This window comes from Osmerus eperlanus, chromosome 6 (genome assembly GCF_963692335.1).
Source record: "Osmerus eperlanus chromosome 6, fOsmEpe2.1, whole genome shotgun sequence".
NCBI lineage: Eukaryota > Metazoa > Chordata > Actinopteri > Osmeriformes > Osmeridae > Osmerus > Osmerus eperlanus.
The window spans coordinates 9,985,127-10,012,478 of NC_085023.1; the positions used below are offsets into that span (position 1 = coordinate 9,985,127).

A 27,352-nucleotide genomic window follows, 5' to 3' on the forward strand; every position below is an offset into this window, starting at 1 on the left:
AAACGTACACACACTCTGAGCTCTCTACTTACTATCAATATCATCATAATTTCGGAAGACCATCTCCACATGATCCCACTCCAGGAAGCTACATTTCCCAATGAAAGGCTGAGCAAAGACCACATACTGGTCACTCCCGAATGTGAAGGCCTCCACAGAGATGGACTCAAACTTCAGAGACTGGTAGGAAGCAAACTCTGCAAACGTATAAAATATAGGTAAATAAAATAAAAAAGTTACAAAGAAACCTTGCTGAATAGTCCACATAAATACTAGAGAACAGTTCATTCGTTCTCAATATAAGATCCCACAAGTCCAAAGGTTCAAAGTGGAGTCATTCTGGTTTATAATTCACCTGTGGTGATGCAATCAAAAGACTGGGGCACCAGGTCATTGATTTTCTTGTCCAGGTGGGAGGCTGGGCCTTTGCAGTGGATCTGGTCCACTGTGGCGTTGGTGTGAACCATCCACTCCACCAGCCACTTGAGCTTACAGTCACATATGAACTGGTTCCCTCTCAGGTCTCTGGAGAGAAGAGGACCCACCCCAGAATTCACAGCAGAAACAAACAGCAAAAATGATTAAGGTCAATATCCATGCCAGGATCTCACCTAATTGTAATAAAAGTGTTGCTCCTAATCCCTGACCCTTTTCTGGGTATCTCTGAGAGAGAATGACAGATCTTTATAGCCTCTCTCATCGTACGTTAGCCGGGCATCCATATTTTACCTTAGCTGGTGGATCCGGACTGTCTGGTCTCATTAGTGTATGAGGAGAACTATGGGTGATGTATTACAGCCATCTATCTCCTGCTCTTTGCTCGAACACATTTTTAATGATGCCAAATGTGCTGGCCGCCAACGCATTAGTCAAGGATGTACTTCCATATTTAGACCCCCGGGAGCTGTGATTCAGTAAGAAGGATTTGGGCTGAGAACTGTACAGTACATAATGTAACATTTTTTATCAAGGCATTTTCTCAACAACTTTTCTCCCTTTGGCATTCACATTCACAGCAGTTATACAGTACACTAGGTGGTGACAGGTTCAAGACTTACACTTTCGTCAAGGCCTCGAGACCTTTAAAGACATCTTTAGGAAGCGTCTGTAGATTGTTGTAGGCCAGGCTCCTGTGACCGGATTAAAACACAAGGACAAGCAATTTGTTAAGTTTAACAGCTGCATTCAAAGTGAGCTAATGGTGCACACACTGTTTGTATAAGTGCAGTGCGTATGGCTATAGTTTCCCTGGAGACTGGAGCCAGGAGTAAGTTTGAAGAAACAGTGAAGAGAGATTATTTGTAGTTCTGCCTCCTCAGCCATGCTGTAGCATTCTCAACTTAAGTTAGAAACCAGATGGATCAAGTTACTTCCTGGGATAATTGTCACAACTTGTTTACAGTCAGGGGGTTATTGTAAACTTGTTGTAAAGTTGGAAGCTCTATGTTCCAGAAGGGCTGCCATTGAGATCCAATCATGTTTACAGTTTTGGAGAATCACTATGAAACATCCTGTACATCTGTCTTGTGATAAGATATCTCTGTAAAAGGTCTGAGTATGAAATACTCTGAGTCAGAAATGTGCAAAATCATATAGATGAATATTATTCACTGCACCTGCTGCAATAGGACGCACTGTGCTACGAACACTGTTGTACGACTGTGACAAAGACAAATTATGTCCTGCTTTACATGAGGCAAACTATTTAAGATTTTCTTTTATTCTTTTGATTAAGTATCCTTTTTCATGATTTGTTTGTACTATTGTGAGGTATGTTTAAAATTCATCGTATTGTGGTTTACATTGCATTGAGGTTTATGAACTTACATGTGAACTAAGGTTTTCAGTCCCCGGAAAGCATATGGCGATATTGACTTGATTTCATTGTTTTCAATAAATCTGAAAAGGTCAAAGAAATATCAGTCAATTGACAAGCCGATCCTTGACAAGTAGCATTTATAGGTAATTGACCATTTTTACTCACAGGTATTCCAGGTGTGGAAGTCCAAGGAAAGCATCTTCATTTATAGAGTCAAAGGTGTTAGCTGTGAAAAGGCTGCGGAGACATTTGTTTAAGCAATGACTGGAATTTATTTTTTCAAAATATATTGTTTGAAATACTGAACCAAACACTTGAGCTAGTCAACCACTGACAGTTATTGTCAAAACACGAAATTTCAATAATACATATCTCCCAGTAATTTGCCCCAAAAAACACAGCTGCTACATGTGTAATAAGCTGAGTTTTAACACGCAAGGTCATTATGTTGCAGTTTGTGTGGGACTGTGTTCAGGGGTATGATGACTCAGTCAATACCCCACCCCATGAAGAAGGAGAAAAGGGGATTCCTTGCTTCAACAAGGGCTTCCCCTAAATACAAAGATGTCAAAAAAAGACCATTGTGGGTGTGCTACAGTATAGCCTTCTCAGGACAGATACTATCAAGCTAAAATGAATGTGTGGCGTTCAAACGAATAAAAACAGATGTGGAACTCCAGTAGTGCTATCCAGTGTTAACAATAGGCTAACTGAAATGGATTTGCAGGAGAAGATTGCTTCCCAAGACAGAACATGCCCCATTTTTGTTGCAGTGGTATGATTAAATAACGCGTTCTTATTCTACACACACAACCATCTAGCCTTAATACAAGAAGCTTCAATTAGCTCACAGTTTTACCGTTTTAAATGGCTAGGATCACCTCACAGGCAATGACACAAGACTAACAAAGCATGAGGAACAAAAAGCACCGGAGAAAACCTCACAGGAGATGCAAAGCAGGCGTGTGTATGAAGCTCTCTTTAGGGATTTCATTGAATCCAGACTTCACGAATGATCTGTGGGAGAATACAAAAACAAGCTTATAGACGCTGGAATATCCTGCTATTTTGGAGTGGTTTGTCAACGGGCATATAGAAGCGTAGAAGCTCATACAACTAATACAATAGCCTATCAAAGAAAATACACAATGATTTGAAATATCGGATATTGTATTGTATTCTAATTTCTTGAGATACAACCGTTGGTTTATAAAACATAATATCTGTGACTTACAATGAGATGACATCTGAAGGGAAGCTGCGAGGAATCGATCTTGCGCTTTCACACAACGCATTATCTTTGGTACATGTACATAATGATGGACAACGGGGCTGTTTCGCTCTCTTGCTGTGTACCAAAAGTAAAACAGACGCAAGCACAAGTAAGACGACGAATCTTTTGGAGATGCTAGCATAATCCATTCTTTCGAACCGCTGTGGGCACGACCTGTGCGTCGAAAAATCCTGAACATGAACCAGTCAGAATCTCCCGCTATCTGATCCTCGAGGCCAAGCAAGCCTTTTTACTGGTCTTGTTTATTATGGCTAATGAGTCGTGAAGGTTCATCTGCTCACTCCGATGCGTGAGAGGGCTGTGTACAACAGCCGTTGAAGACAATTTCCAGAGAGGAAAGAGATACGTCTGAATACCCAATATGGTAACAACATACACTCAAATTAAACGACATTAAAACTATTGGAACGCTGAAAAAATGCGAAGTGAAGGCAGGTGGGCACCTCAGCAGGAGCCTACAGAGCATTGCTGTCCAAAACCACGCCTTTCATCATTATGTCAGGCTACTGATTGTACAGGCCAACGAACCTATACAAACTATGGTTTTTAGCCTATCACTTTCCATGAATCAGTAAAAGAAAGCTATGGAACTCCCATGTAAGTAGGTTCATTGCGCAGACGCATTATGTTCTATGAGGTAAACAGGGATGATTTCCCAATATGTGTTTTTTGTATTTTGGCAATAGTCCTTTACAAAAGTGTATGCCACCTAAAGTGTTGTAGACGCGGATGTCCAATAAAACATTGATTTAGATCAAAATGGATGGCTTTTCAGCCTACTTTGTGTGGTGAAAGGGGAAAATGTGCACAATGAATGTGACATATGTCAAATTATCTTTTTTGGGGGAGGGGTGTGGGACAGCCAACACATTTTGGCAGCTCTACCTTCTGTTCAGTTAGTCCTAGGACTACCCCCTCTTAAGGCAATGGTTCAATTTAAGACAAAGGATCAGGCATTTATTCATGTGGACCTAGCTTTAGGCCTTTCATCCTCCTAGTCATACACAATCATGTCTGTTCCTTGTTAACAGGCACTGACGTAAAGCATCACTTTGATTTCAGTGAAAACAACATTTCAGTGCACATTTCCATGGGAACAACAATGAGGCTGTAAGGAGCCTGTCGTTTTATGGGAAGGCCATCCCCTGCTGTGATAGTGCATTACTATCTGCAGCTGAGCTACAGGATCCCCTGGGAGCACTAAAGGTTCTGACCATCTCATTGCTGGAGCCTCCAGAGCCCTAAGATTAATATTGTTACTTACTCTGCGTGACAGGCCTGCCTCCGTCTGTTCCGGGAAACATTGTGAGCGCCGGTCTTTAGGACCACTTTGAAACATCAACACTACTTCGCTTTGTCTGGGATGAGATTTTGAAACATTTTACCCCCCTCCCCACAGTTAATATAATTGGAATGGAATGCTGGTATTGCAAAGCATGTTATTTCTTATGTGATGTGGTTAGATACTAGATGACGTCAGAGGTACACTGTTTATTGCTGACTGAAAAATGCAAACTAAAAAGAAAGTGGGAGACAGTCAAGACAAGGCTTTTTAGACACAGTACAAGAGACACAATACATGGGGTTGGAGGATGGGAGGGAAAGGCAGGTGGAGGGGGAGGAGGTCAATGAGAAGCAAAAGAAGGGGGGTGGGGGGGTGGAGACGGCCGGGAGAGCAGAAGCAGGTGGAGGAACTCTGGCCCCCACCAACACACTCACTCATTGGGTGTCACCCAGCCTTACACTAAAATCTGGAGTTGCTGGACGGAGTCTCTATTGGATGGGTCTCACACCTCATTGTGTATCTTATTGTCGCATTGCTAGTCATATATTGATAAGTAAGGGTCAATATGTGGTCTGATTGGTTGTTCTACAGATAATAGTTTGGTATAGGGATAAGGGAATTGTGAATTTTAATTCTTGATCTCCTGGGGGCTTCTCTTTCGCTCTGGCTCCTACTCCTTCTCCTTGCTCACCTCTTACTCTTTCTCTCTCTGATTTACAACAATCAAGGTAGAGTAGGTAAGAGTTAAAACTTTCATTTTGTAACATATTTGCCTTGTAATTCATTCTTGCATTCATTTACAATGTTATTAAATATCTACTTCATTTAACTTGACCTTGACATTTCTGCTATGATTTAACACATAGACTCAAATAACTGCAATTCCATTGGTATTGGCATAATTTGGTTAATGTTTATACACTGTTCAGTTTACCCCTCTTCTTTTAAACCTAGGTGAACAGTTTTGGTTGTTTGGACAATATTTAACCCCTTACACAAGAATCTGATGGAAAAGTATTTCACAGTGTTGTAGAAAATCAGACGTCCGTAGAAGGTAGTAGAAAAAGGAGTCGAAGACTAAATATCTTTCAACAGCTCAAGGCAGCTTGATGGTTTATTTCGGCAAGGCAAATGTGCATTCACATAGACATACAAAAAGACAAAGACCAATGCCCCAAAACTCATGTTTTATAGGCTAAATGAAAATAATCCCCCGCCCTGTATAATAATGACATAACCTTCTAGAACATTCTAGAAGGTTCTTTAACCAGTTCCTAACCACCCCACAACTGCGTGTGCATCCTCTGGCTCTTAAAATGTTGATCACTTCCCTCTTACTGGAAAAGCCCCCTCAACTTCACTTCCCATGTCCCCGCTTCATCTCAACCCCAGTTCACCCCAACATGCTTAACCCGTTCCTACATCCTCAATCTCTCTCGGTTCTGGCCGAATCTACCACTTCGGAGGCATGACTGTAGTCTCTTAAGACTAAGTTCATAGATGATTTGCTCCCACCTGCTGCACCCTATCTCACTCCCCCCTTCCTTTCTGACAGGCCCTCTTAAGATGAACGACCCCACCATACACTCTGTTATGCAATAACAGCCTATTTTTCTAAGGATACCATTTCCTTTCTCATCATAAGTTTGCCAACTCTCTTCTCCCCTCATACTTTCCTTTGTTTCTGGTTAAATCCAGTTTAGAGTGGAGTTTATCAACTGCGCAGGGTTTCTTAACTACGCAGTTAGAAGTCAGCCATTCTAGGCCCAAAAACCTGACCTGGGGTAACCTTCCCTGGTTTGCCTTGCTATCCCATAATCAATTTCCCACGACAACAGTCACCCAGTTGTAGTATAAGACAGTACAAGAGACAGTAGTATCATTATTTCTCCACAGGAGGGAAGTATAGATCTACATGGTGGGTGGTGATAGGGGTTGTGGGGGGGTGGGGGGATTAAATATCCTTAACGGAAGGAGAGTATTTTTCAGTCCATTCTTTGTTTTTGTTTTGTCCACGTATGGTAACTCTAGGTGTCCAGTTTGAAATCAAATAGCTTTCAGCAAATAGTTTATTTTTTATAAACATTAGTAACCATTACCCAATGGAAGGTTTGAGTTTACTACCCTGTCTTAAAAAAAACAACACAGACAAACCTATTTCAGAAGTTGTCGTATGTGTCTCCAAATCTGCCTAAGCCCCCTTTGACCTGGCCTAATCATAGCTTATCTGAGGAGACCTCTCCTCTTTCTGTTACCTTCCTCACTTTGTACTCTCTTCAACAGGGAGAAGAAAGCTGTCACAGTTGCCTAGATGTTACAGTGAAGAACTACTGCGTAGAAAGAGATAATACTTGGACCCTTTCTCATGCCCAGAAGTCAGTTTTTCCTTCTGATTTTCAGGTCCAGAAGGGGGACAGCTAAAGTTTAAGGCCATGGAACTCCTGAAATTCAGAAAGGATGAAGGGTAATATGGAAGTATTAAAGGATTAGATCGAACGTTTGTCAGTAAAACTGTGGGAGAGAGAAAAAAGTGGGACACCCTGTGTACATAACTCTTTCCATTACATATCCATTTCAGCACACACACACACATACACACACACCTGTGCACCTTTGAATGCTCGTGTACGGTACACATTTTTAATCTATAGGATTGAGCATGTTAAAGCATGAGTCGTGGGAAATTGATTATGGGATAGCAAGGCAAACTAGGAAAGGTTACCCCAGGTCAGGTTTTTGGGCCTAAAATGACTTCTAACTGCGTAGTTAAGAAACCCTGCGCAGTTGATAAACTCCACTCTAAACTGTATTTAACCAGAAACAAAGGAAAATATGAGGGGAGAAGAAAGATGGCGAACTTATGATGGGAAAGGAAATGGTATCCTTAGAAAAATAGGTTGTTATTGCATAACAGAGTGTATGGTGGGGTCGTTCAGCTTAAGAGGGCCTGTCAGAAAGGAAGGGGGGAGTGAGACAGGGTGCAGCAGGTGGGAGCAAATCATCTATGAACTTAGTCTTAAGAGACTACAGTCATGCCTCAGAAGTGGTAGATTCGGCCAGAACCGAGAGAGATGGAGGATGTAGGAACGGGTTAAGCATGTTGGGGTGAACTGGGGTTGAGATGAAGCGGGGACATGGGAAGTGAAGTTGAGGGGGCTTTTCCAGTAAGAGAGAAGTGATCAACATTTTAAGAGCCAGAGGATGCGCACGGAGTTGTGGGGTGGTTAGGAACTGGTTAAAGAACCTTCTAGAATGTTCTAGAAGGTTATGTAATTATTATACAGGGCGGGGGATTATTCTCATTTAGCCTATAAAACATGAGTTTTGGGGCATTGGTCTTTGTCTTTTTGTATGTGTTTCTGAATGCACATCTGCCTTGCCGAAATAAACCATCAAGCTGCCTTGAGCTGTTGAAAGATATTTAGTCTTCGACTCCTTTTTCTACTACCTTCTACGGACGTCTAATTTTCTACAACACATGGTACCTGAGGTCAAAGCTCATGGCAGGACTAGGGGTTGGTTGAGAGATTGGTTAAGTAAGTACTGTAGTGGGAGGGACGAGGGGCAGAGCAGAAAATAACAAATAGAGAAAAATAGATAAACTGAGAGGAAACAGATATGGAAAAGAGACAGATGAAGAGGCAGATGAATCTCTGTAACAGAAACAAGTACTCCTCGCTACAGTAATATGTGGTGTGATGCTCCAGAGGAAACAACCTATGCCTAAAACCTCAAATGTCTGCACAAGATGTGACAGACTGCTGCATCCTATTATAGACCTCCATAGGCCATGCAGTAACAGCCATAGTAATCCTGACCTGAAATAATGAATGAGGGGGCAGATTTAGAGCAAACTAGCTCCAACTCAGATCTTCTGTAAGCTTGTTAGGGAACACACTTAGCAATGTACAGCACTTAGAAGTAACAGTGCGTAAGAAGCCATGACCTCCTATCACTACATTTTGTAGAAGGTACGGTAACTGTTCTCTATAAAAAATCCACATTAATATTGCTTTGAAAATATACTTTATTTTGACGGTTCTTTATACAATATAATGCTTTTACACACACATAATCATCTCTTTTCGAAGACATGTACATTATGTGTAATAATGTCAAACTAACAAGGGAATTAGCCCCAAATATTTTCTTTGTTTCAAATGGAGGACATTTACAGTAATTCTGTAAATAACATCACACGCATGCTCTGATATTTAGCAACCAAGTCACAGACAAGCCATGTCACAAGTTATACCTCAGTGAGGTGTTGCTTTTAAAAAACAAATCTTTACATTGAGAAAACCCTATAACATTTTCCTGAGGCTGCAATATAATTTTTGTTTCACAATGAAACAATATGCCATTTAACACAGATTAAATAGTACTGGGTCCATATTTCCTAAACAAGCATTTATGTACAGCAGGGTACACTTGGATGTCCCATTTGGTCCTTGAAGTCATGACTTTTGGCAAAAGTGTTGCAGTATTTTACTTTATGTAAGCAGGGGGACTTAAAAGCCTTTTGGCTAAAACTGGCTTATGACTAAATCCAATTCAGTCAAATCTTCTTACATCTTAACATGTGGGTTTAGACATATGTTTTCAGTTTTAAAAAGAGGTACATAACCATAATCATTTTACTTTACAACATAATGGTTTACAGTGTGGAATGTGATGATGTACATAGTTAATATGATACATTCAACAATACAATAAATTGTATTTCTTAGGATGGAAAACAATGAGGTATTTGCACAATGTTTCTGCGCAAGGTCATGCAAAACATTTACTAAACTTAACATCTGAGTATGATGACAATGATGAAATAAATATTCTCTTAATAAAATAATAATTAAGTTACAGTGTGAAGCTGTTTTGCTAAGTTAAGAATTGCACACAGTATAACTCTACTTTTTATATATATTTAGCATAGTAGGAGTAGTACCTTATTGATCCAATAGGGGCAATAAAAGTATATTATGGTAAAATATGATTTTTTTAAATCCCAAAAGCTTGAAGGGAGAAAGTGCCACAATCTGTGGATACATGATCTATACAACAACATTATACCTTTTATATATGAAGAGATCATACATAATATTCATAAAGTTAAAAATTGTTCGTGAGTTAGCATGCCACTGAGCATTTCAGATCTAAATTACACTGTAGATGCCATGTTTATTTTCCAATAGACATCCAGTACTGCCCCTTGCAAATGTCTTTGTCCATCAGTCAAACTGGGTATGTAGAAAACAGAATTTCCAGATTACCAGTTGAAATTCCATTGTACCTTTCTTTATCCATTGGATACTCTCACACGCACACACATACAAACATACACACACACACACCCAACCATCTTCGTGAACATACAGTAGCAAATGTATACTTTCATTGGTTCTTTGATGGTGGCTTTAGAAGATAGTACACGTCTTTGACTTTCCTCCCTCTTGTTCTTTTAGGGTGGGAAAGCGAGAAAAAGAGAGCAAGAGAGAGATACAGACAGTTAGAGAGAGATATGATGTGAGGGCAAATAGGAGATAACCCATGCAATGCCATGGAAAAAAGACAGTACTGATCTGAGGTTTGTAAATGACTGATCACTCCAAACTACAACTTTGTGTAAAACATAGATGATTAACAAAAGCAGACTAATGTTATGATGATGAGTTCCTTTAATGTCTTTGTACATTTCAATAACTCTCAAATATATGGACATGACTATTATTCATCACTGTCCTATCTGAGGGACAGAAATTATAGAATGAACCGCATCAGGACTCACCTTCACCACCACCTTCTAGTTTCTTTTTCTCTTCCTCAATAGCCTTCATCTTGGCCTCATAGACATCCGCCAGGGCCCTCCACTCACCTCTGTTTATGTTCAAGCCAGTAAACATAGGGGTGATCTCTACATGGAACCTGGAAAACTCCTGGAGGCACACACACACACACACATGTGTGAGCAATACCACATGATGGCCACTATGCTCGGACAAAGCCATCTGACACGCTAAAGGTAATGACGGTCACAGACTTCTTTGCCATTACTGTAGATATGAGAGAAGAATGACAAAGAGGAAGGAAAAGAGTGGGAGAAAAAAGGGAAAGAAAGAGGATGTGGAGGTTCTACATTCCAGAGCCCCTATCTACCTTGTACACAAACGAGCAGACAAAATCAATGAAGCCGCACTGCATCTTGGGCAGCTCCTCAGAATGATTCCTGTCCATCATTGGCTGTAGGAGAGAAGGAAAACAAAATGTTTACCAAAATGACTATGTGGAACACATTCAATGCAAAATGTGGCATTTTCACGCCATATGAAGTGCTCTTACAATAGGCTGTTGATCTAGAACGGTTCTCTCCAGGTCTCCCTGCTCCCAGAACTCTGCCGCCACCATAAGAGCAACCTGGAACCAACAGAACCAAACAAAACTATGAGAACTAGGTGCCAGCTAAACACTATACAAAGACTGAACACTGAATGACTGAACAAACCTTGCTCTGGACTTCCCATGGCTTTGTAATGGCTGACAGATCACAAGCTGTCATCATCATTGCCCTGGATGGGAAACAACAGTCAGGACTGAGGAAAAGCAAGAGTCACATCTCTCTACAGTTCCTTATGAGAGATGTAATTGTAATGCAACTGAAGGCTAATCATTTTTGTTAAAATGGTACAGTATTTTGTAAGTTTTGAATATTTTCAACCATTTGAGTTTAGTTTGGTGATAGCTTACTGTTGTTATAATTATTATTTGTTTATTGTTATTATTTATTATTCCATCTGCTGGACATAATACACAATAAAATACACAAAGTTCTTACATAATAATCTCTTTCCTAGTTGCGTTATTCGAAACATAGTTGATCCTCTCCTTCTCATCTGCCATGGGCTCTGTGGCATCCACAATTTTCTGGAACATTGTCCTCTTCCTAAAAGATAAGAGGCAGCCATGACCTGCTTGGCCAGAATAGGAATCACTCTGCTAAGTTAGACAGTATTTTTTGTTCATCACCCTGCCAACTGGAATCATCCCATAGCTGTCCAAAGCAGATATGAATGGGAGAGGAACTTACTTAAAATAAAGAGCCAGGTCAGTGGCGATGATGCAGACTTGGAACAGGTGTTGCACCGTCTCAAACTGGCGTTTCTGAAGGTTCTGGAAGATATTGATGTTCTGGGAGGGAGGAAGGGAGAGAGTTGGGGTTTGTGGTCAGACATGACTAGATGTTCGTTTGGACGCATACAGTATGTGTACTCGCCTAATGTTTAGGCATGGACAGTTGATGGCCAGACAGTCAAACAAAAGCTGTGAGGAGCCTCTAAAGAATGTTAGCCTACCTCATCCTCCATCAGGGTTTTGCTGTACTCCAAATGGTGCCTCTCCATTATCGAGTTGGTGTGGAGCTTAGCCAGAGGAGATATGCTCCTGCAGGAGAGAGACACAAACAAGAGTTCAACCTCAGTCATGCTCTATACACCTCAGTTCACAGCATCAAGGGTTTTGCTGTCAATTGAACATTCCTTTATTTGGTTTCTGTCCCAAAATGTGTGGGACATCACACATATCGTACTTTGTCTGGTACAGATTATTTGTTCCTCTGTGGTCAATGTCGTGGCAGAATCCAGCAGCAACCATGGCAAAGGCCTCAAGGTCAGAGTAGTACTTCCTCAGCTTGCCCGTCTGGATGAGAGATCATGGTCTTGTCATTTGTATTATGGCCTGGGTAAGTTCTTGAAGTTCTTTCTACTGTTACTAGCATTTGAGTTTATTTTATTTTTACAGGGACAGTGCACATTAATCAACGTTTTAGTAAAAGTGCTGTACAAACACTATGTCCAAACAACAATCTTTCAAATGTGGAAAAGGTTTAAAGTACTACCATGAGGAGAGCAAACATTGTTTGGCCAACGTTGAAACCGTGCCTCCAGTTGTGATAGGTGATGTCACGGTAACCCTTGCGAACGGTGTACATCCATCTTGTCAGAGCCTGGAAAAAAGGGTAAAAACAACAAATTCAGTTTATAGCTTCAGTGATGTGATAATAGCCTTAGTGCCCTATTTTAACGATCTGAAATGCAAGTATCAAAACGCAAAGCGCAAGTAACTTTGTGGGCGGGACTCCGGCGCGGTTGCTATTTTGCCGGCGGGATAAATGACTTTGTGCCTGGCGCAAATCTAAAATGGGTTGGTCCGAAGTAGCTACATTACTAATGGGTGTGGTTTGGGCGTAACGTGCAATAAACCAATCAGAGCGTCATCTCACATTCCCTTTAAGAGCAGCGCTTCACAGCCGAGGAAACCGACGTTCTAGTCAGGGCCGTAACAGATAGAGAAGTGACATTGTGAGCCCTATCTTGCACCCAGCGCAATTGACTTTGTCAACGACGCAAGGATCATTCCTAGTCTGCACTCGACGCAAAGCGGACTTTTCCCTCCACAGACGCACGTCGGTAAATTAGGGAATGACTTTGCGCTCCCGGGGGCAGTTCGAAGGAGGCGTGTTCCGGCGCAAACGTTCCCTGGTGCTATTTTGCAGTTTCAGAAAAACAATTCCGCCACTGACCAGGAAAAAAGTAGTCTAAATTCAATGGCGCGTTATTCAGATGCTATTTTAAGGGCGCAAGCTTGGTCAGTGCGCACTGCTGGCGAGGCCAGGGTCTTCTTTCTGCGAAGCTACGTTACATTGTTTTGATTTATGGCGTGTTACATTTATTCAATGATTATAAAAAGATTTTCATGAGAAATCTCTATGTATGTGAACATGATTTGTAACAATTGTGGCAATTTAACGCCTGTTTAACCGAAGATAATTTGGGGTGGGTCTCTTCTCCCATCTCCATCAGAATCAGAATTCGGTTTATTCGCCATGTAGCCTATGTTACACAAACACGGAATTTACTGTGGCAGGAAGGTGCAAACAATAAAAAAATTAAGTAAAAAAGTAGGCTACAATAGTTAAACTAATTCCAAGAACTAAACAATTAAAAAAATATATAAAAATAAGAATACGAATTTGAATGAGCAGCATGAGCGGGCAATTTAAAGCAATTAGAAAACTGCTCTGCCTTTCCCATACAATGTCACTTATCTATCTGTTACGGCCCTGACTAGAACGTCGGTCTCCTCGGCTGTGAACCGCTCCTGGCGTGCGCCTGGCAAATCCGCCGTTATAATAGCAATCCGCCATGGAACAAGCGCTGCTCTTTAAAGGGAATGTGAGATGACGCTCTGATTGGTTTATTGCACGTTACGCCCAAACCACACCCATTAGTAATGTAGCTACTTCGGACCTACCCATTTTAGATTTGCGCCAGGCGCAAAGTCATTTATCCCGCCGGCAAAATAGCAACCGAGGCGGAGTCCCGCCCACAAAGTTACTTGCGCCTTGCGTTTTGATACTTGCGTTTCAGATCGTTAAAATAGGGCCCTGTATGGGAAAGGCAGAGCAGTTTTCTCATTGCACTAAATTGCCCGCTCATGCTGCTCATTCAAATTCTTATTCTTATTTTTATATACATTTTATTTTTTAAATTGTTATATTTTTTAATTGTTTAGTTCTTAGAATTAGTTTAACTATTGTACTTTTTTACTTAATTTAAGACTCGTATATGTTTATTGTTTGCACCTTCCTGCCACAGTAAATTCCCTGTTTGTGTAACATGGGCTACATGGCGAACAAACCGAATTCTGATTTTGATGGAGACGGGAGCGCAAAGTCATTCCCTAATTTACCGACGTGCGTCTGTGGAGGGAAAAGTCCACTTTGCGTCGAGCGCAAACTAGGAATGATACTTGCGTCGTTGACAAAGTCAATTGAGCTGGGTGCAAGATAGGGCCCTTAATGTGGTAAAGACCAGTCCCCACTTATTATACATTTATTCTCCAAGTAATGTGGTTTGATGTTAGACATCAGACTAATAAAAGTGTGGTTTATTGTTGCAAACATTATGTGCCTGTGTGCACAAGTGCATGTGTGTGTGTGTACTGACCTCTGCGGGGACCTTGAACTTCTCCACCACATTGAGCTCAAAGAAGCAGCGGATGCCGCACTTAATCAGGTCCGTCTCCGACAGAGGGAAGTCACTGAAACGGAACTCCAGGAGCTCCACATCCTTCGCCTCAGGGATGTTGGTTCTCTGTACACAAACACACACACAATGTATTTATAATCAGATGGAACTTCTTAGCTAATATTTAGCTAAGTAGCTAGCTACAACTGTACATACATATGACACTCTTTGACTGATTTCATGCTTTCCCCCAGAATCTCACCAGAAGTTTGTACATCTCTTTCTCCTCACAGTCCTCCGGTACCTTACCCAGCTTCTCCTCAGTGTTCTGCAAGGAAAAGTTTTTGCAAGAGCATGACCAAGTCTGATGGCTGTGCAGTACGTGGATATGATACATTATAATCGTCTTCCAGTTTCATGATTGTAGGTCACATATAACATAATTTAGGTTCAACCCATGTATTGATACAGGAAGTTGACAAAGATAATAAAAGTAATTGATAAAGACACACCAGAATGCTGTGGAATTCACTTGGTTTGGCCTTTGTCTGGCACATGAGCATCTCCTGGGCAATATCCTTCCTGTTCTCCATCTTGTTCAGTCTGTCATAGGTGTCACAACTCAGTGTGGACCAACCCAGGAACTGGGTTAGAGCCTAAAAGCACAGGCATACACACATTAAGTAAGAAGACATAACCCAGGGGGTTCATACAAGAAGGGCAGATGCAGGCATATAACATTTAAATGATTGATCTATTGACTAAAAGACAGATAGGGTAGAAGTTAAATAAAATAAAAAAACTGTACAAACTTCTGTGATCTGTTCATCATTTTCATCAAATGGCCGGGCGTCAATCCTATTGAAGAAAGTGGCAATGCCGACAATTTCTTCCTTTTTGTTTACGATGGGCAGAGACAGCACATTCTTCATAATCCAACCAGACTCATCCACTGGTCCTTTCTAGGGGATACATTAAACACAACATCACAGTGAAAATGAGAAAAATGTATCAGCAACAAGACTGATTCATGGCACTCCAGAACTGGCAATCTTTAGCAAACACTCACCTGAAAACTGAAGTACTCATCTGCAGGAGCGTTCATCATGTTGCAAATCTAAGAGGAACAAAAATGTATCCTTGTTTAGACCATATCTCCAATATCTCCCAATAAAATGATGAGTTGCGGGACAGAGGGGCAGTTTAAACACTCACCATTCCGTTTTCTGCCACGTATGACGGAAGGCCACTGACAAGTGCCCAGTGGTCGGCTGGGGGGCCCCTGAGAAAGCATAGAAGAGAAAGCTATCACATTTAGTCATTTAGCAGACACTCTTATCCAGAGCGACTTACAGTAAGTAACTATCAGAAACTAGTCTAAACAATCTTTCTACCATGTGGATCTACATCTGATAATTATCGGTTTTTGGATTGTGTCAGAGGTCTTGTGGGGTCCGTAAGGTAGATAGTGGGTGGATGAGGAGGTAACATTAACAGGGAAACCACAAGTTCAACATTTTCTCATCAGTTATAGGGGGGGGGGGGGGGGGGCCCATGGCCCCCACGGCTTGGCTCAATTGAAACACTGGTTCTAATTCAATAAGGTCACACTCACGGGATAACTTTGATCTCTTCCTTGCCCTCCAACAGGTAATCAATGATCTTGTAGAAGTTAACTTCCTAAGCAGGGTAAAGGGAAACAAAGTGATAGTGAAAAATCCTTTGAAATGGTCATTCACCCATTTGGAAGGTCAGAAGGGACTATATAACAAGAACAAAGTGCTTACCCTGCCATCTGGTGTCTTAGGCCCCTTGTATGGTTCCTGTTCTCCTAGTTTGATTGGCCACTCATCATAGAATTCCTATGGGGACAAATTTGAAACAATCATGTTGTCTTACTATTTACTTACTACTTGATATGCATTAATGTTGTCTCTATCAGCTAAGTCTAGTTTTATATGGCATTATATTTAGATAAATTGTTTTACTGTATTATTGTACATTGTATTGTTTATTGTATATTAGTAATTTGATATATATGCTGTACTATAAATGAACAGTTGTTCAGTGAGGAAGTTTTGAGCTCACCTTTTCTTTAGTCATGTCCAGGAGTCCCACAGAGTACCTCTCACACTTAAGATATGTCCGAACTGTGTACAAAGCTTTGTGAAACTGTCTCTCAATGTCAGTCAGCTCTTCAAAGACTTTGCTGGCAGACCAGATCAGCACCTGTGTTGGTTGGAGAGGAGGAGGGTATTTCAAGTTTAAGTTTTTAAGTTAATTTCTGTGTAAAAACAATCGCATGTGTCTCTCTAAAGACTAGTGTCGATTTACAGACTGTCTGTACCTGGCTTTTCCTGGTCTCCACATCCCACATGTAAGCAGTGTGGTACTGCAGGGCGATCACAGCAGCAAAGTTCACATACTTATTGAAGAGCTGGAATACAAGAAAACAAAGACAGACATCATATCATCGATCCTAGTCATGAAGTACCAATCATGACTGATAGGCAAGTAGGACGTGGTGGAATGTAATTATTACATGAAGTTATTGTAAAGAGTAATTAGGCCTCAATGTCACCTAAGACAGTTTCCCTCACAGGAAATTTGAATAATTTCTAATTAGAAGAAAATCCAGAATTATGAGTTGAGCACCAGACTCTGGTCACTATGTGGGTCAGAGACAAGAAGGTAAACTATGGACCTACCATGGCTGCAGGTCCAGATGCTGCTTGTCTACCCCCCTCCCACTCCCCGTTGCAAGTCACGTGTTTTTGTAAATGTTGTTGGGCTTATGTGCTGAGGCTTTTGCCTGTTCCCACACTGTACTCCTCTAGGAGCATTGTCTGGGGGTTGCCTTTTTCTCTCCTCCCCTCTCCTCATGTTATGCTGTAACTTTCTAGTTGGCGCCGAAAATGGCTGCCTAGGTAGGCTCTCCTGCCAAAGCAAATTCCTTGTTTGTGCAAACTTTCATGGTGAATAAACACCAATTCTGATTCTGATTCTGATTCTGACAGTGTCCTGATGACCCCACTGGGTCACATCAACAATGGTTTTGATACCAGGAAGCTTGAAGTAACCCCAAACTTCAGAGAGAAATACCCATTTGACATAGTATGAAAGTCGCAATCACATATAAAAATAATGTATAGAACGCCGGTCATTATCGGGAAAATAAGCCCCTTCAGAGCGAAGCTACACCCCAATGCTTTGCGTTCTATACATTATCCCTCACTTATTCACTGATGAAAACGCCCTCACTCACATCCTCATCACCCTTTGAGAATTCCTCGGCCCCTTGCTTGTTCAGTGCCATGATAATGCCAATGGGCTCCTTGCCACTCATAATGGGGGCGGAGAGCATGGACTTGGTTGTGTACTTGGTCTGCTTGTCCACAAAGTCACTGAAGTGAGAGTTCTGGAAATGTCAAGAAAATCACAGATATCAGTACTAAAATGCAAAACGGTAACAAAAACTCCATGTTTCTGATCAATGAAATTTAGCATATTAGCCACAGTTCCTGTCATCACAATGCTACAGATATCCTCCATTAGATGGAAAATCCAGTATGGAATCTTCCCTTCTTCTTTACCGTCCACACAAACACATCATGATCAATATCTCGATTTAGGAACAAGGAAGCTGTAATTGAATCCAAACTGGTCTCACAAATCATTAAAAACTTTCAATGCACAATATACATACATTTTATAATCCTCAGTAATTCCATTGGAGTCATTGTACCCTCATTGTATCCATTCTCATACAGCACATCAGAATCTTTTTTCCCTCAAGGCTCTAACATAAGATTAGACTCCTTCGTAACAATACGGGGCAGACTGACCTTTTTCACATCAGGAATGTTCTGGGCCTTCTTGGAGTGCGCTGTCCACCCAACTATCCCCATGTCAGTGGGGAACACAATCTCCACGTTGGGGTCAACCAGGTTCTTCTCAAAGGCTGATGTGGACGTCACATCAAACAGTATGTTGGACAGCTCAGGGATGCCGTTACGGGACCTGGAGCCAAAGAAGCTGCATCGATCAGCATTTACCAGCAGAGCAATCCTCTGGAGGACCTTGTGCATGCTTTTCTCCATAGGGTTGGTTCCCTGCAACTCCTTGATGATCTCAAACATGAACTCAGCCTCCTGGATCTGGGTAGCCTCCTTGAACGAAGCCACATCTTTGATCTGGACCTGGTTGTTGAAGGCAGCGGAGATCACATCCGCCTTGACCTTCTTGTCATAGTACTCCTTAGCAAACTGGGGGTTGTTGTCCAAAAACTTCTCAACATTGTCCTTGTCAGCCATCTTGTCTTGTTTTTGGTGATCTTATTCCTCAAGTCAGTGATCTCGTAGATGCATCCCTCGGAGGGAGACTTGGGATTGAGAGTGTGCTGAGCAGAGTGGTGGAGATCTGTAGCTCTATCTGTACAGCACCGACTGAGATGCCCCAAAATCCCTCATCAGCACAGAGAACCCAAAGCCCTAGCCCACATACTACTCTTCTCAACAGAAGGTACAGGCAGGAGAGGAGTGGCTTACAGGGTAAGGGGATCCAGGGGGTGCTAATGATCATGACGTGGAAGTCATAAGTCTGGGAGCTTTCTTAACCAGTAAATCCAACCACTTTTCTTTTTAGTTGGGTCAATCCCATCAGACGTAATGACAGCAGAATTATGGTACCACCTATGACTTGCTCTATGGTTAAGGAAAAGGGGTAAGGTGTTATAACACTGTCCAAACATTCTGGGATGTCCTCTATGCTCTATAACTTGCTGTGCTGCACCAGTAGACTGCAAGTAAAAAAACAATACAATACACCCGATATAATGCATGTACTACATGTATTGGTATTGAAAAGAAAAACAGACAACCACAGTATAAATTCTGGATAATGATTATAAAACCACAAAGCTGAAATAGAAATATTGGGGGATCGACATTTATAACACAAGCTGCTCTTAATTGTGGCAGTGCTTGTTATAAAAAGAAAGATTTTTAAAGAACAGTTTAGAACAGGAAATTGTAGTGAAACTGTGTAACTACATGTAGACCCTTGCTTATAATGGGTTTTTATACAGAAAGCTGTGCATATGCCAGACCACAACAGAAGTGATGTGATGGTACTATTGTTGGACAGACGGACAGCTCAGCATGTGCACTGGCGCCGTCCTGCTCTAATTTTAGCTCTAATCAACAACATCCAAATGCAGAAGCATCTTTACCTCTAAAGCTTGCACTTATTAGCAGTGGTCTATTTCAGTGACTGGTTTGCTCTATCCATGGATAAAGCCAAATGGGATTGTAAATGGCCGCCACAGTAGATATAGTAAAGCAGCTATAGTAGGTGCGAGCCACAAGCTGATCACTCCGGATATCAACACAGACAGTGAGGGAGACTTTGTAACCATAACAGCAGTCAGCATTAACATCACAGTGCCTAAAGAGGTTTCAGATATATACACAATTTTATCAAAACAAATGTGAACAGCAATACCAAAGAAGTATGTGTTTATTATTTTAATGCACTGTACAACCTCTGATGTAGGGTATGTACAGGTACTGTAGTACTGCTATGTTAAATCCCTCCACTGGTCGTTGGACTTTTATAAGCAGCAGAGGAAGGTCTCATGGTGGATGTGCTGTATAACCTACAAACTAGATGGTGTATACTTTGTGTGGTGTTGGTCCCCTCTCCTGTCTATGCCCATTGGCTTTGGATGCTCTCTTCATCGGGGTGACCATGGAGACACAGCAGAGCCTCCGCCAGCCGTGCCTAAACTGACACAGTGAGTAGAGGATGGGGTTGAGCGCAGAATTGGCCAGGGTGAAGGTCACCACCCAGAAGAACATGGTGGAGGTGACATAAAGGCTCTGGAAGTTCCTCATGAGGATGAGGAATGTGATGATGAAGATAGGGCTCCACATGATGAAAAAGGAGAGCATGAGGACGAAGAGCGTGCGGAAGATTTTGATGTCCTGGCGAGAGACGTAGTGGTGGACCCTGTTGAGTCTGGAGGGAGATTCACAAGGGTGCAGCCTCCTTCGGGAACGTTTGCTGAGCTAGAGACAGTGGACATGGTCATCACAAAGTTAACACCTAATACTGATCTTTTAACCAATGGACCCTTTCACATCATTTTAGCACTTGTGGACACAATCTCACAAAGCCTCCTTTTAGCCATGGTCGATGTACTTTCCATCACATAATGGATGTGCCATGTCTATGTTTTATCGCACAGCAATTTCATGTCCAGTCTAATATTTACAGATGATCATTTAAAGCCTTAAGCACACACACCTGCTGCTCCCAGCTACACAAATCAATAGAACGCAGCCACACTCCTCAAATACACGTTAACATACCAAAATGTTTCCTTATACAAAATGATAAACAAATGACATTAAGATCAAGTTATTTCTATTGTGTAAGTCAGTCAATCTTTACCTGCAGTATTTTGCTGTAGCTGAACACGATTACGAGTCCTGGGACTAGGAAGCAGAGCGCAGTAAAGGCAACATCCCACACTATTTCCGCAAGCATGTCTGGCCACATCAGGGTACAGATTTGGATGTTTCTCTGTGGAACAGGAAACACTGCTGAGACTAACGTTGGACCAACTTTATTGGTTGTAACATTTATTTTGCCTTTATTTTTTCAGGCAAAAACATACTTAGTACAAAGTTGTTTCTTTCAATGATGGCCAATTATAATCATTGAGGGTCTGAGTACAGAGCAATACAGAACACGTTTAAAAACCTTCAATAGACAATACCAGATTAGATATGGTAAATTTAGTAATATAGAGTTCATATTGCATAAAGTGAACTCATCCATTCATCCATCCATACCTCATCAAAGGACTCCACCTCCCGTACGGTAAAGAATAAGCTAAGAGGCATGGAGGTGAGTGCTGAGAAAGCCCAGATGCACCCCAGGGTAGCACACACCATCCTGGGGTTGAGGGTGGGAGCCGGGTGCAGCCTGAGGATAGCCATAACTCTCTCCACACTGATGCAGGCCAGGGTGGTGATGGTGACACAGCCGCTCATGCTGATGACATACAGCATGGCGCGACAAGCTGCGTTGCCCAACCTCCAGGACACGGCCCAGCGCACCACCACGATCAGAGGAGTCATACTGACAAACAATAGGTCAGCAACAAACAGGTTCAGTGTCAGGACAGTCTTATTTACCAGCGACCGGCGTTCTCGTGTGACCAAGAACCCTGTTCCCACGTTGGCCACCACTGAGATCAGGAAGACCGTCACGAGGGCCAGGGTCTCCACGGTGGTTGCGATATGGTCAGAGCGGTAGAGCTCCGAAAAGAAGGAAAAGTAGGAGACATTCCTTAACTGCAAAGTGTTAAAGTGAGAAGTGGGAACTTCCATGAAGAGGTCGAGGGGCCCAAGGATAGAGTAGAAATCTGGTTTTACAAAGATCCGCGAGAGATGCGGCCAACAAACGGTTTTCCTGATGAAAAAAGAGCATACTGTACGTGTGTGTGTAAAAGAGAGAGGGGGCGAGAAAGACTGAGAATTTTCTTTTGTGTTTCTATGTTTGCCCCAGCTGTTACATCTCTTGATAGGTCCCTTGTGTAAGGACACGTTTATCACACTGTTAGCTTATCGAAGGTGAAAGGAACAAACATGAGAACAGAGAGGTCAAACACTTCAGTTCCCTCTGGTAAAAGCAAGGCACATCACATCCCCCTCATGTTCTTTTATTTAGTGTGTATTACATGGGTTACTGTCTCCAATTTAACCCCCGTTCTTCATTCCGCATGCTTGGCACTGATGTTGAGCGGATTGTGCATTGGCTGCAGTGATCTAATTAAATGGACACTTGTATTTACCTAAACGATAGGACTGTGCCAACACCAATAAGACCACCTCTTACTACAGAGACTAGTAGGGAAAACATTTAGAAAAGACTAATTCTGCAATTGCTGGTTAACAGTAAAATGAAAGGATCATGCAATGTGGGATCAATCATATGTTCTAAACACACAAAAAACGGTGTTTCCAATATCCACTGATTTGCTGTAGAAGAGAGACCACTCCCACCCTCTTAGCTCAGTCTGCTACACAGATTCATACTGTCATATCCCAGAGCCCAAGGAAAATGTCTCGTCTGAATTATTCCTGAAAGGTAAGTTAAGGTCTACACAAACCATATTACCAGCTTTTTCTAATGCAGTTAGCTGTGGGTTTACCTCCCTGGGGTCACGTTCCCTTTGGAAGCGTGTAGCCTTCGTACAGATCCCTACCTCTTTCAACAGCCATGCTAATCCCATGCCTTAAATAGTATGGGACACGGATTTACTCATACAATCTGATTTGAGCTATTTATCTGGTTTGAGAAGAACAGTACTGTAAGATGCAGATTTTCTGTCAAGCACTGAGAGAAAAAAATGGAGAGGCAAAGGATCACACCATCAGCAGGAACAGTGTTTAATTGACATCTTCCTAAGGATATTTGTCCTTAAGTAAAAAAAAACTGATCCCAACAGGAACCTTACCCAACAGTGTGTTCAGAAAGAAAGGTCTTTCATTCATTTCAAACTGTAAAGTAGAAAATAAATGTAATCAAGACTTGAAGAAAAAAACTCTTTTCAGTTAACCACAACACTACTATTGTTTTAGCTGGATGTTTCAAGCCTGTGGAACAGTTCACAAAAGTAATGCATTACTAAAAAAAGAGAAATAGCGAGAATGTATATACTGGTAAATATATACACACACACTAACTCATGAGCTGTGGTCAGCCCAGACAGTGGTCTATGTGAGCGAGTAGTTCCCGGTGCTCGCTGGTGGAGTACTGGGTCCTGCAGCTAGGACACTCCAGGAAGCTTTCATCCAGCTGGTTGGTTGGACGGGACGGGGAGATTACAGTGTCCCTCGGGAGCTTGGAGGGAGAGGGTCTGCCGTGAGCTGCAACCTTGTATGGTCTTGACTCCCACTGCTCTCTCTGAGAAGGAGAACAGACAATGGACTACACTGTATGGTTCCAGCTCCTGTGTCAACTTCCCAAAATTGCATGTGCCGTTATCCGTAGGGATGCGCGGGTACTTCTGTACTTGCCATACTGTTGTTACTGTACTGTATCTTTAGACAAAGTATATTATAGACTGCTATGCATCCTTCTCAAACCCACCTCTGACTCCAGTTGGGCAGCGTGGTCCTTTGCTTTGCGTAGTTCTTTCAACACTTTGTGCAGCTGCTTTTGTAAATACTGGCAATCTTTCTTCTCATCCTCCAGGTCTTTGGCAGACACCTGGATCTGCAATGGTGAGAACGACTGTATCATGACCTCAATTAAGGAAAGGAAGACCAAGAGGGCAAATTCAGAGTGTAGTTCGAATGAAGGCTTGATACCCTGCCTAGGCCAACACCCTGTCTAGTTCTAATGAAGGCCAGTCTTTGTCAATGAAGAGTGCTCAGAGTTACTGACAGAAAGAAGTGGACTGACAGACTGTTGATCCTTTTTAAGGGGATTAATGGCGGGATCTTTAATGAGTGGGTGGATTAGCTCCAACCTTTGGTTTCCAGTTAATACAAAGTATTTACTCAATTACTAATGTTGGCTTGATACAGAACTGATGACGAGGCACGCAGTTGCAGGACTGTTTAACAAAGCCCCACCTGCTGTTCAAGAACAGAGATCTTATTCTGGTCTTCATGTTGACTCAAAAGGGACTTCTGGAGAAGATTGACCTTGGAGAGGAGGAATGCAGACAAATTTAACAATACAAAAAAGACATATTAGGTGCTCATCCCATCTAATCTGTGATGGTCAGAATTGTTTTGACCCACAGTCCTTTTTTAGTAGTACCTGCAGCAGAAGCTCAGAAGACCTCCGCATTTCCCCCTCCAGCCTGGCCTCGAGCTCCTCTTCCTCGGCTCTCAGCCGACTCTCTCTGTCCCCAGAGCGACGCCTCTCTTCCTGGATACTCCTCTTGCTGTTTAGCCTCTCTTCCTGGAGATGCTGCTTGGCCTTCTCCATCTCCCTCTGCTTCTCCTCGCACCTTCACATTTACCCCCCCCCCCCCCCCCTGGTTACTTCAACGTGCCTGGCCTCGAATGCTTAGAACATTGCCAGTTTGTTAGTAACTCTGGCCGCTACCTCCTCTGCAGATCATTCAGTTCTCTCTGGGTGGTTTTGACATGCTCCCTCTCAGCCTCCCGCTCTCTCTTGGCTGTCAGGACCAGCTTCTCATAGTGTTCCTGCATTTGGACTAACTTCCTCTCTGAAGGGTGCATGGCATTATATATAGTAGGTGCAAAAGGGGCCTGAACAAGCTTTCTGACCATTTCAAGCTGATACAGTAATTTTCAAATACATTTATATACTTATATAGTCCACAAATGCAAGACTCCTGAATGAATTGCTTGATGCTACGTGTGTTAAACAGACCACACTCCAGACAAACCGTCTTGAGGACCTTGTTTTGACAGACTATTATGGCCAGAGTGTGCAGATGCCCCAAGAGTGGGTGTCCACTGCCCACTGTTCCCGACTCACCGTCTGAATGGGCCTCATTGTGCTTCTGTGTGAGAGCCTGCTTGGCCTGGTTCAGCTGCTGCTCCAGTCCAAACACCCTGGCCAGAGCCGCCTTCACATAGGCCTCTCTCTGCTGGTCGTAAGCCAGCCACTGCTGGTTCTTGTCGAGAGCCTTGGGGGCAGATAGGGGAAATACACCCATGTAGTCCGACAGACAGTTAGGCACTCACATGCCCACGCACTCACACACACACCAAATATGCTATTGTCCAAGCAGGGTGCCGCTCCATGGTGTAATAACCTCATTGAGGCCGTCCTGTACACAAAGTACACACACACAGCTATGGCCTGATTGTGCAAAGCAAAATGAAAACCTTATCCAGTATCCATGAGATCATACTCACATCCCTGAGATGCTCATGGATCACAGCAGCAGTGCTGGAGCATACCTGACCATCTGATGAGCAGCTCTGCATGAAAAACAAATCAAACAGGGCTGTTTCCTAATGTAACATTTGCTATGCTTCGGCACACACAATCCATTCACAGAACCCTAAATCAACTAAACGTTTACATCACTGAGGCTTGTCTTGTTGTTTAATACGGATCAATTAAAATATACACAATCAAAAAGTAAACAACGAAATATGTTAGATAACTGCCCTTTCACCAGGACTGCCGACTGCTGAGTAGGTAGTCCTTCATGTTTGCGTCCAGGCTATTAATGTATCGTAAGATATTGTTAAACAAGTAAACTAGCTTTTAAAAAAGGCACAATACCAGCTCTACATCTACGAGTCAAGGTTAATCATATTCTCCTTCTAAACAATCTCTCCCCATGAGTTCAAATCAGTCAAATCCGTGAATTTAGATCAAATGCTGCCATCTAGTGTTACACTAGTTTGACACTGATTTAACAGTATTAATCTAGTCTAGTGTACATCAGAATGGAATTTATTCGCCATGAAAGTTTGCACAGACAAGGAATTTACTTTGGCAGGAAGGTGCATACAATATAGCGACCTCAAATTTAAATATGTGGACTATCTATACTAAGGGTACATCAACTAGCAGTAGTAAGTGGAATTAGAATTAAATAAAATGCCAGTGAGCATGAGGGCAACACTTTAGGACTAGATACATTTTTTCCCTCCAGCTCCTGGCACTTAGTAGACACAGCCACCAGCTTGTTCTTGATGTCCTCTGTTTCAGTTTGGAGGGACTGGAATAGTCTCTCTCTCTGCTCTGCTTCCTTGTGGTAGTGGTCTATCTGGGCCTGTAGATGGGCAACGGTCTCCCCACCAGTCAAACGCAAATGCCTCCGCAAAGATGCTATCTCCTCATCCTTAGACAACAACTGTTGGGAGTTCCTCTCACGCAGAGTCTCCAGTGATATAATTCTCTGAGAACAATAAACATGAATAGATTTTTGGGCCGTTTGAGTTGTCTTGCAAGTTATGTTATTGCTACATTACTGCAGTAATGTACTGTTTTGATTAGCTTAACGCTAGATCAAATTTGTCTAGTTGGAAAATGAATACCATCACTTTCACATCACTTCACTATCAATGATAAACTTCTGTAGGCCCTACCACATTGCTAGCCTATTAACTTCAGTAAGGTACAGTACTCTACCTCTAGTAAAAGTTGGTTATTTTCGGAATCTGATGGCTCTCCCTTCTTACGAGCAAGTTCATCCAGAGACTTCCGGAGAAAGGCATTTTCTTTTTTCAGTTTGCTTATCTCCATGTCTGTTTTGAGCTGCACATTCAGACTTCCCAATGTATCATTTGCAGAATGTCATTGGCTATGGTATCGCAGTGTGGCCGTCTGAAATCACAATTCAAATATGTTCAAATGTTTCCGTTTGCACGCTGTTAACATCAGTGTTGGTTCAATATCGCAGTGACTCACTTAGTGAGGAATATGTTCAACCTAGCAAGCCAGCTATAAAATCCACAATAATCTGCAAACCGTTAGAATTTTAGCTAGTTTAGTAGGCCTACCTACACAGTACTGTAGTACAGACCGTTGACTTACTAACCCACCAAAACAGAGCTGTGATGTAGTGTAGCCTAGTAACACTTCCGATCCTTAAATTACACTTACAATGAATAACAACAACTTGTTTTCAGAAGTACAGATAAATTAGCTATACTATAGTTTAACGGTAGTGTGACTACCTAATTAGCTAGCTAGCACTACCTACAGGCCCACAAACTGTGCAGTTGTCCCGCCACTGATGCCACTGTGCGCGCGTAGCCCCGTACCAACCTGGTGGTGGCAGCTAGCCATTGCTCTATGGCTCTGGGCAGTGGGAACAAACTCACGTTTTTCTACCCATCACCTTTGGGAGGCGCTACAAATTAAACTTTCACTTCTACACTAATTCACAAACAGCAATATACTGGCTATAAATGAATGAT

The 27,352-nt window shown here is 42.2% G+C and overlaps 3 protein-coding genes across 3 annotated transcripts in view; all 3 read right to left on the reverse strand.

Annotated features, from left to right (window-relative positions):
* LOC134022117 (leucine-rich glioma-inactivated protein 1-like) overlaps positions 1–3,591 on the reverse strand; it is a 5,628-nt gene extending 2,037 nt beyond the window's left edge. Inside the window, exons 1-7 of the mRNA XM_062463371.1 lie at positions 3,054–3,591; positions 2,765–2,836; positions 1,985–2,056; positions 1,828–1,899; positions 1,059–1,130; positions 356–525; positions 33–197 (exon numbers count right to left, since the gene is read on the reverse strand). Of these exons, the coding sequence (XP_062319355.1) occupies positions 33–197; positions 356–525; positions 1,059–1,130; positions 1,828–1,899; positions 1,985–2,056; positions 2,765–2,836; positions 3,054–3,241 (811 nt within the window). The 5' untranslated portion in view covers positions 3,242–3,591. The remainder of the gene's footprint in view (positions 1–32; positions 198–355; positions 526–1,058; positions 1,131–1,827; positions 1,900–1,984; positions 2,057–2,764; positions 2,837–3,053) is intronic.
* Positions 3,592–8,446: 4,855 nt separating this feature from the next.
* LOC134022118 (cone cGMP-specific 3',5'-cyclic phosphodiesterase subunit alpha'-like) lies at positions 8,447–27,246 on the reverse strand. The gene is made up of 29 exons (XM_062463372.1): positions 27,136–27,246; positions 26,562–26,756; positions 26,068–26,328; positions 25,331–25,396; positions 24,948–25,098; positions 24,549–24,672; positions 24,258–24,450; positions 24,068–24,139; positions 17,683–17,835; positions 16,765–16,854; positions 16,506–16,646; positions 16,205–16,279; positions 16,033–16,097; positions 15,633–15,699; positions 15,487–15,534; positions 15,230–15,379; positions 14,930–15,073; positions 14,680–14,745; positions 14,397–14,543; positions 12,287–12,394; positions 11,978–12,087; positions 11,745–11,832; positions 11,480–11,580; positions 11,228–11,335; positions 10,898–10,961; positions 10,735–10,809; positions 10,552–10,635; positions 10,184–10,331; positions 8,447–9,853 (listed from the first exon to the last, which is right to left on the reverse strand). The coding sequence occupies exons 2-29, from the start codon at positions 26,673–26,675 to the stop codon at positions 9,813–9,815; spliced, it is 3,054 nt and encodes a 1,017-aa protein (XP_062319356.1). The 5' UTR covers positions 26,676–26,756; positions 27,136–27,246; the 3' UTR covers positions 8,447–9,812.
* LOC134022852 (free fatty acid receptor 4-like) lies at positions 19,248–22,022 on the reverse strand. Its single transcript, XM_062464590.1, has 3 exons — positions 21,275–22,022; positions 20,871–21,002; positions 19,248–20,485 (listed from the first exon to the last, which is right to left on the reverse strand). Exons 1-3 carry the CDS (start codon positions 21,812–21,814, stop codon positions 20,081–20,083), a joined length of 1,077 nt encoding a protein of 358 aa, XP_062320574.1. The 5' UTR covers positions 21,815–22,022; the 3' UTR covers positions 19,248–20,080.
* Positions 27,247–27,352: the final 106 nt, after the last annotated feature.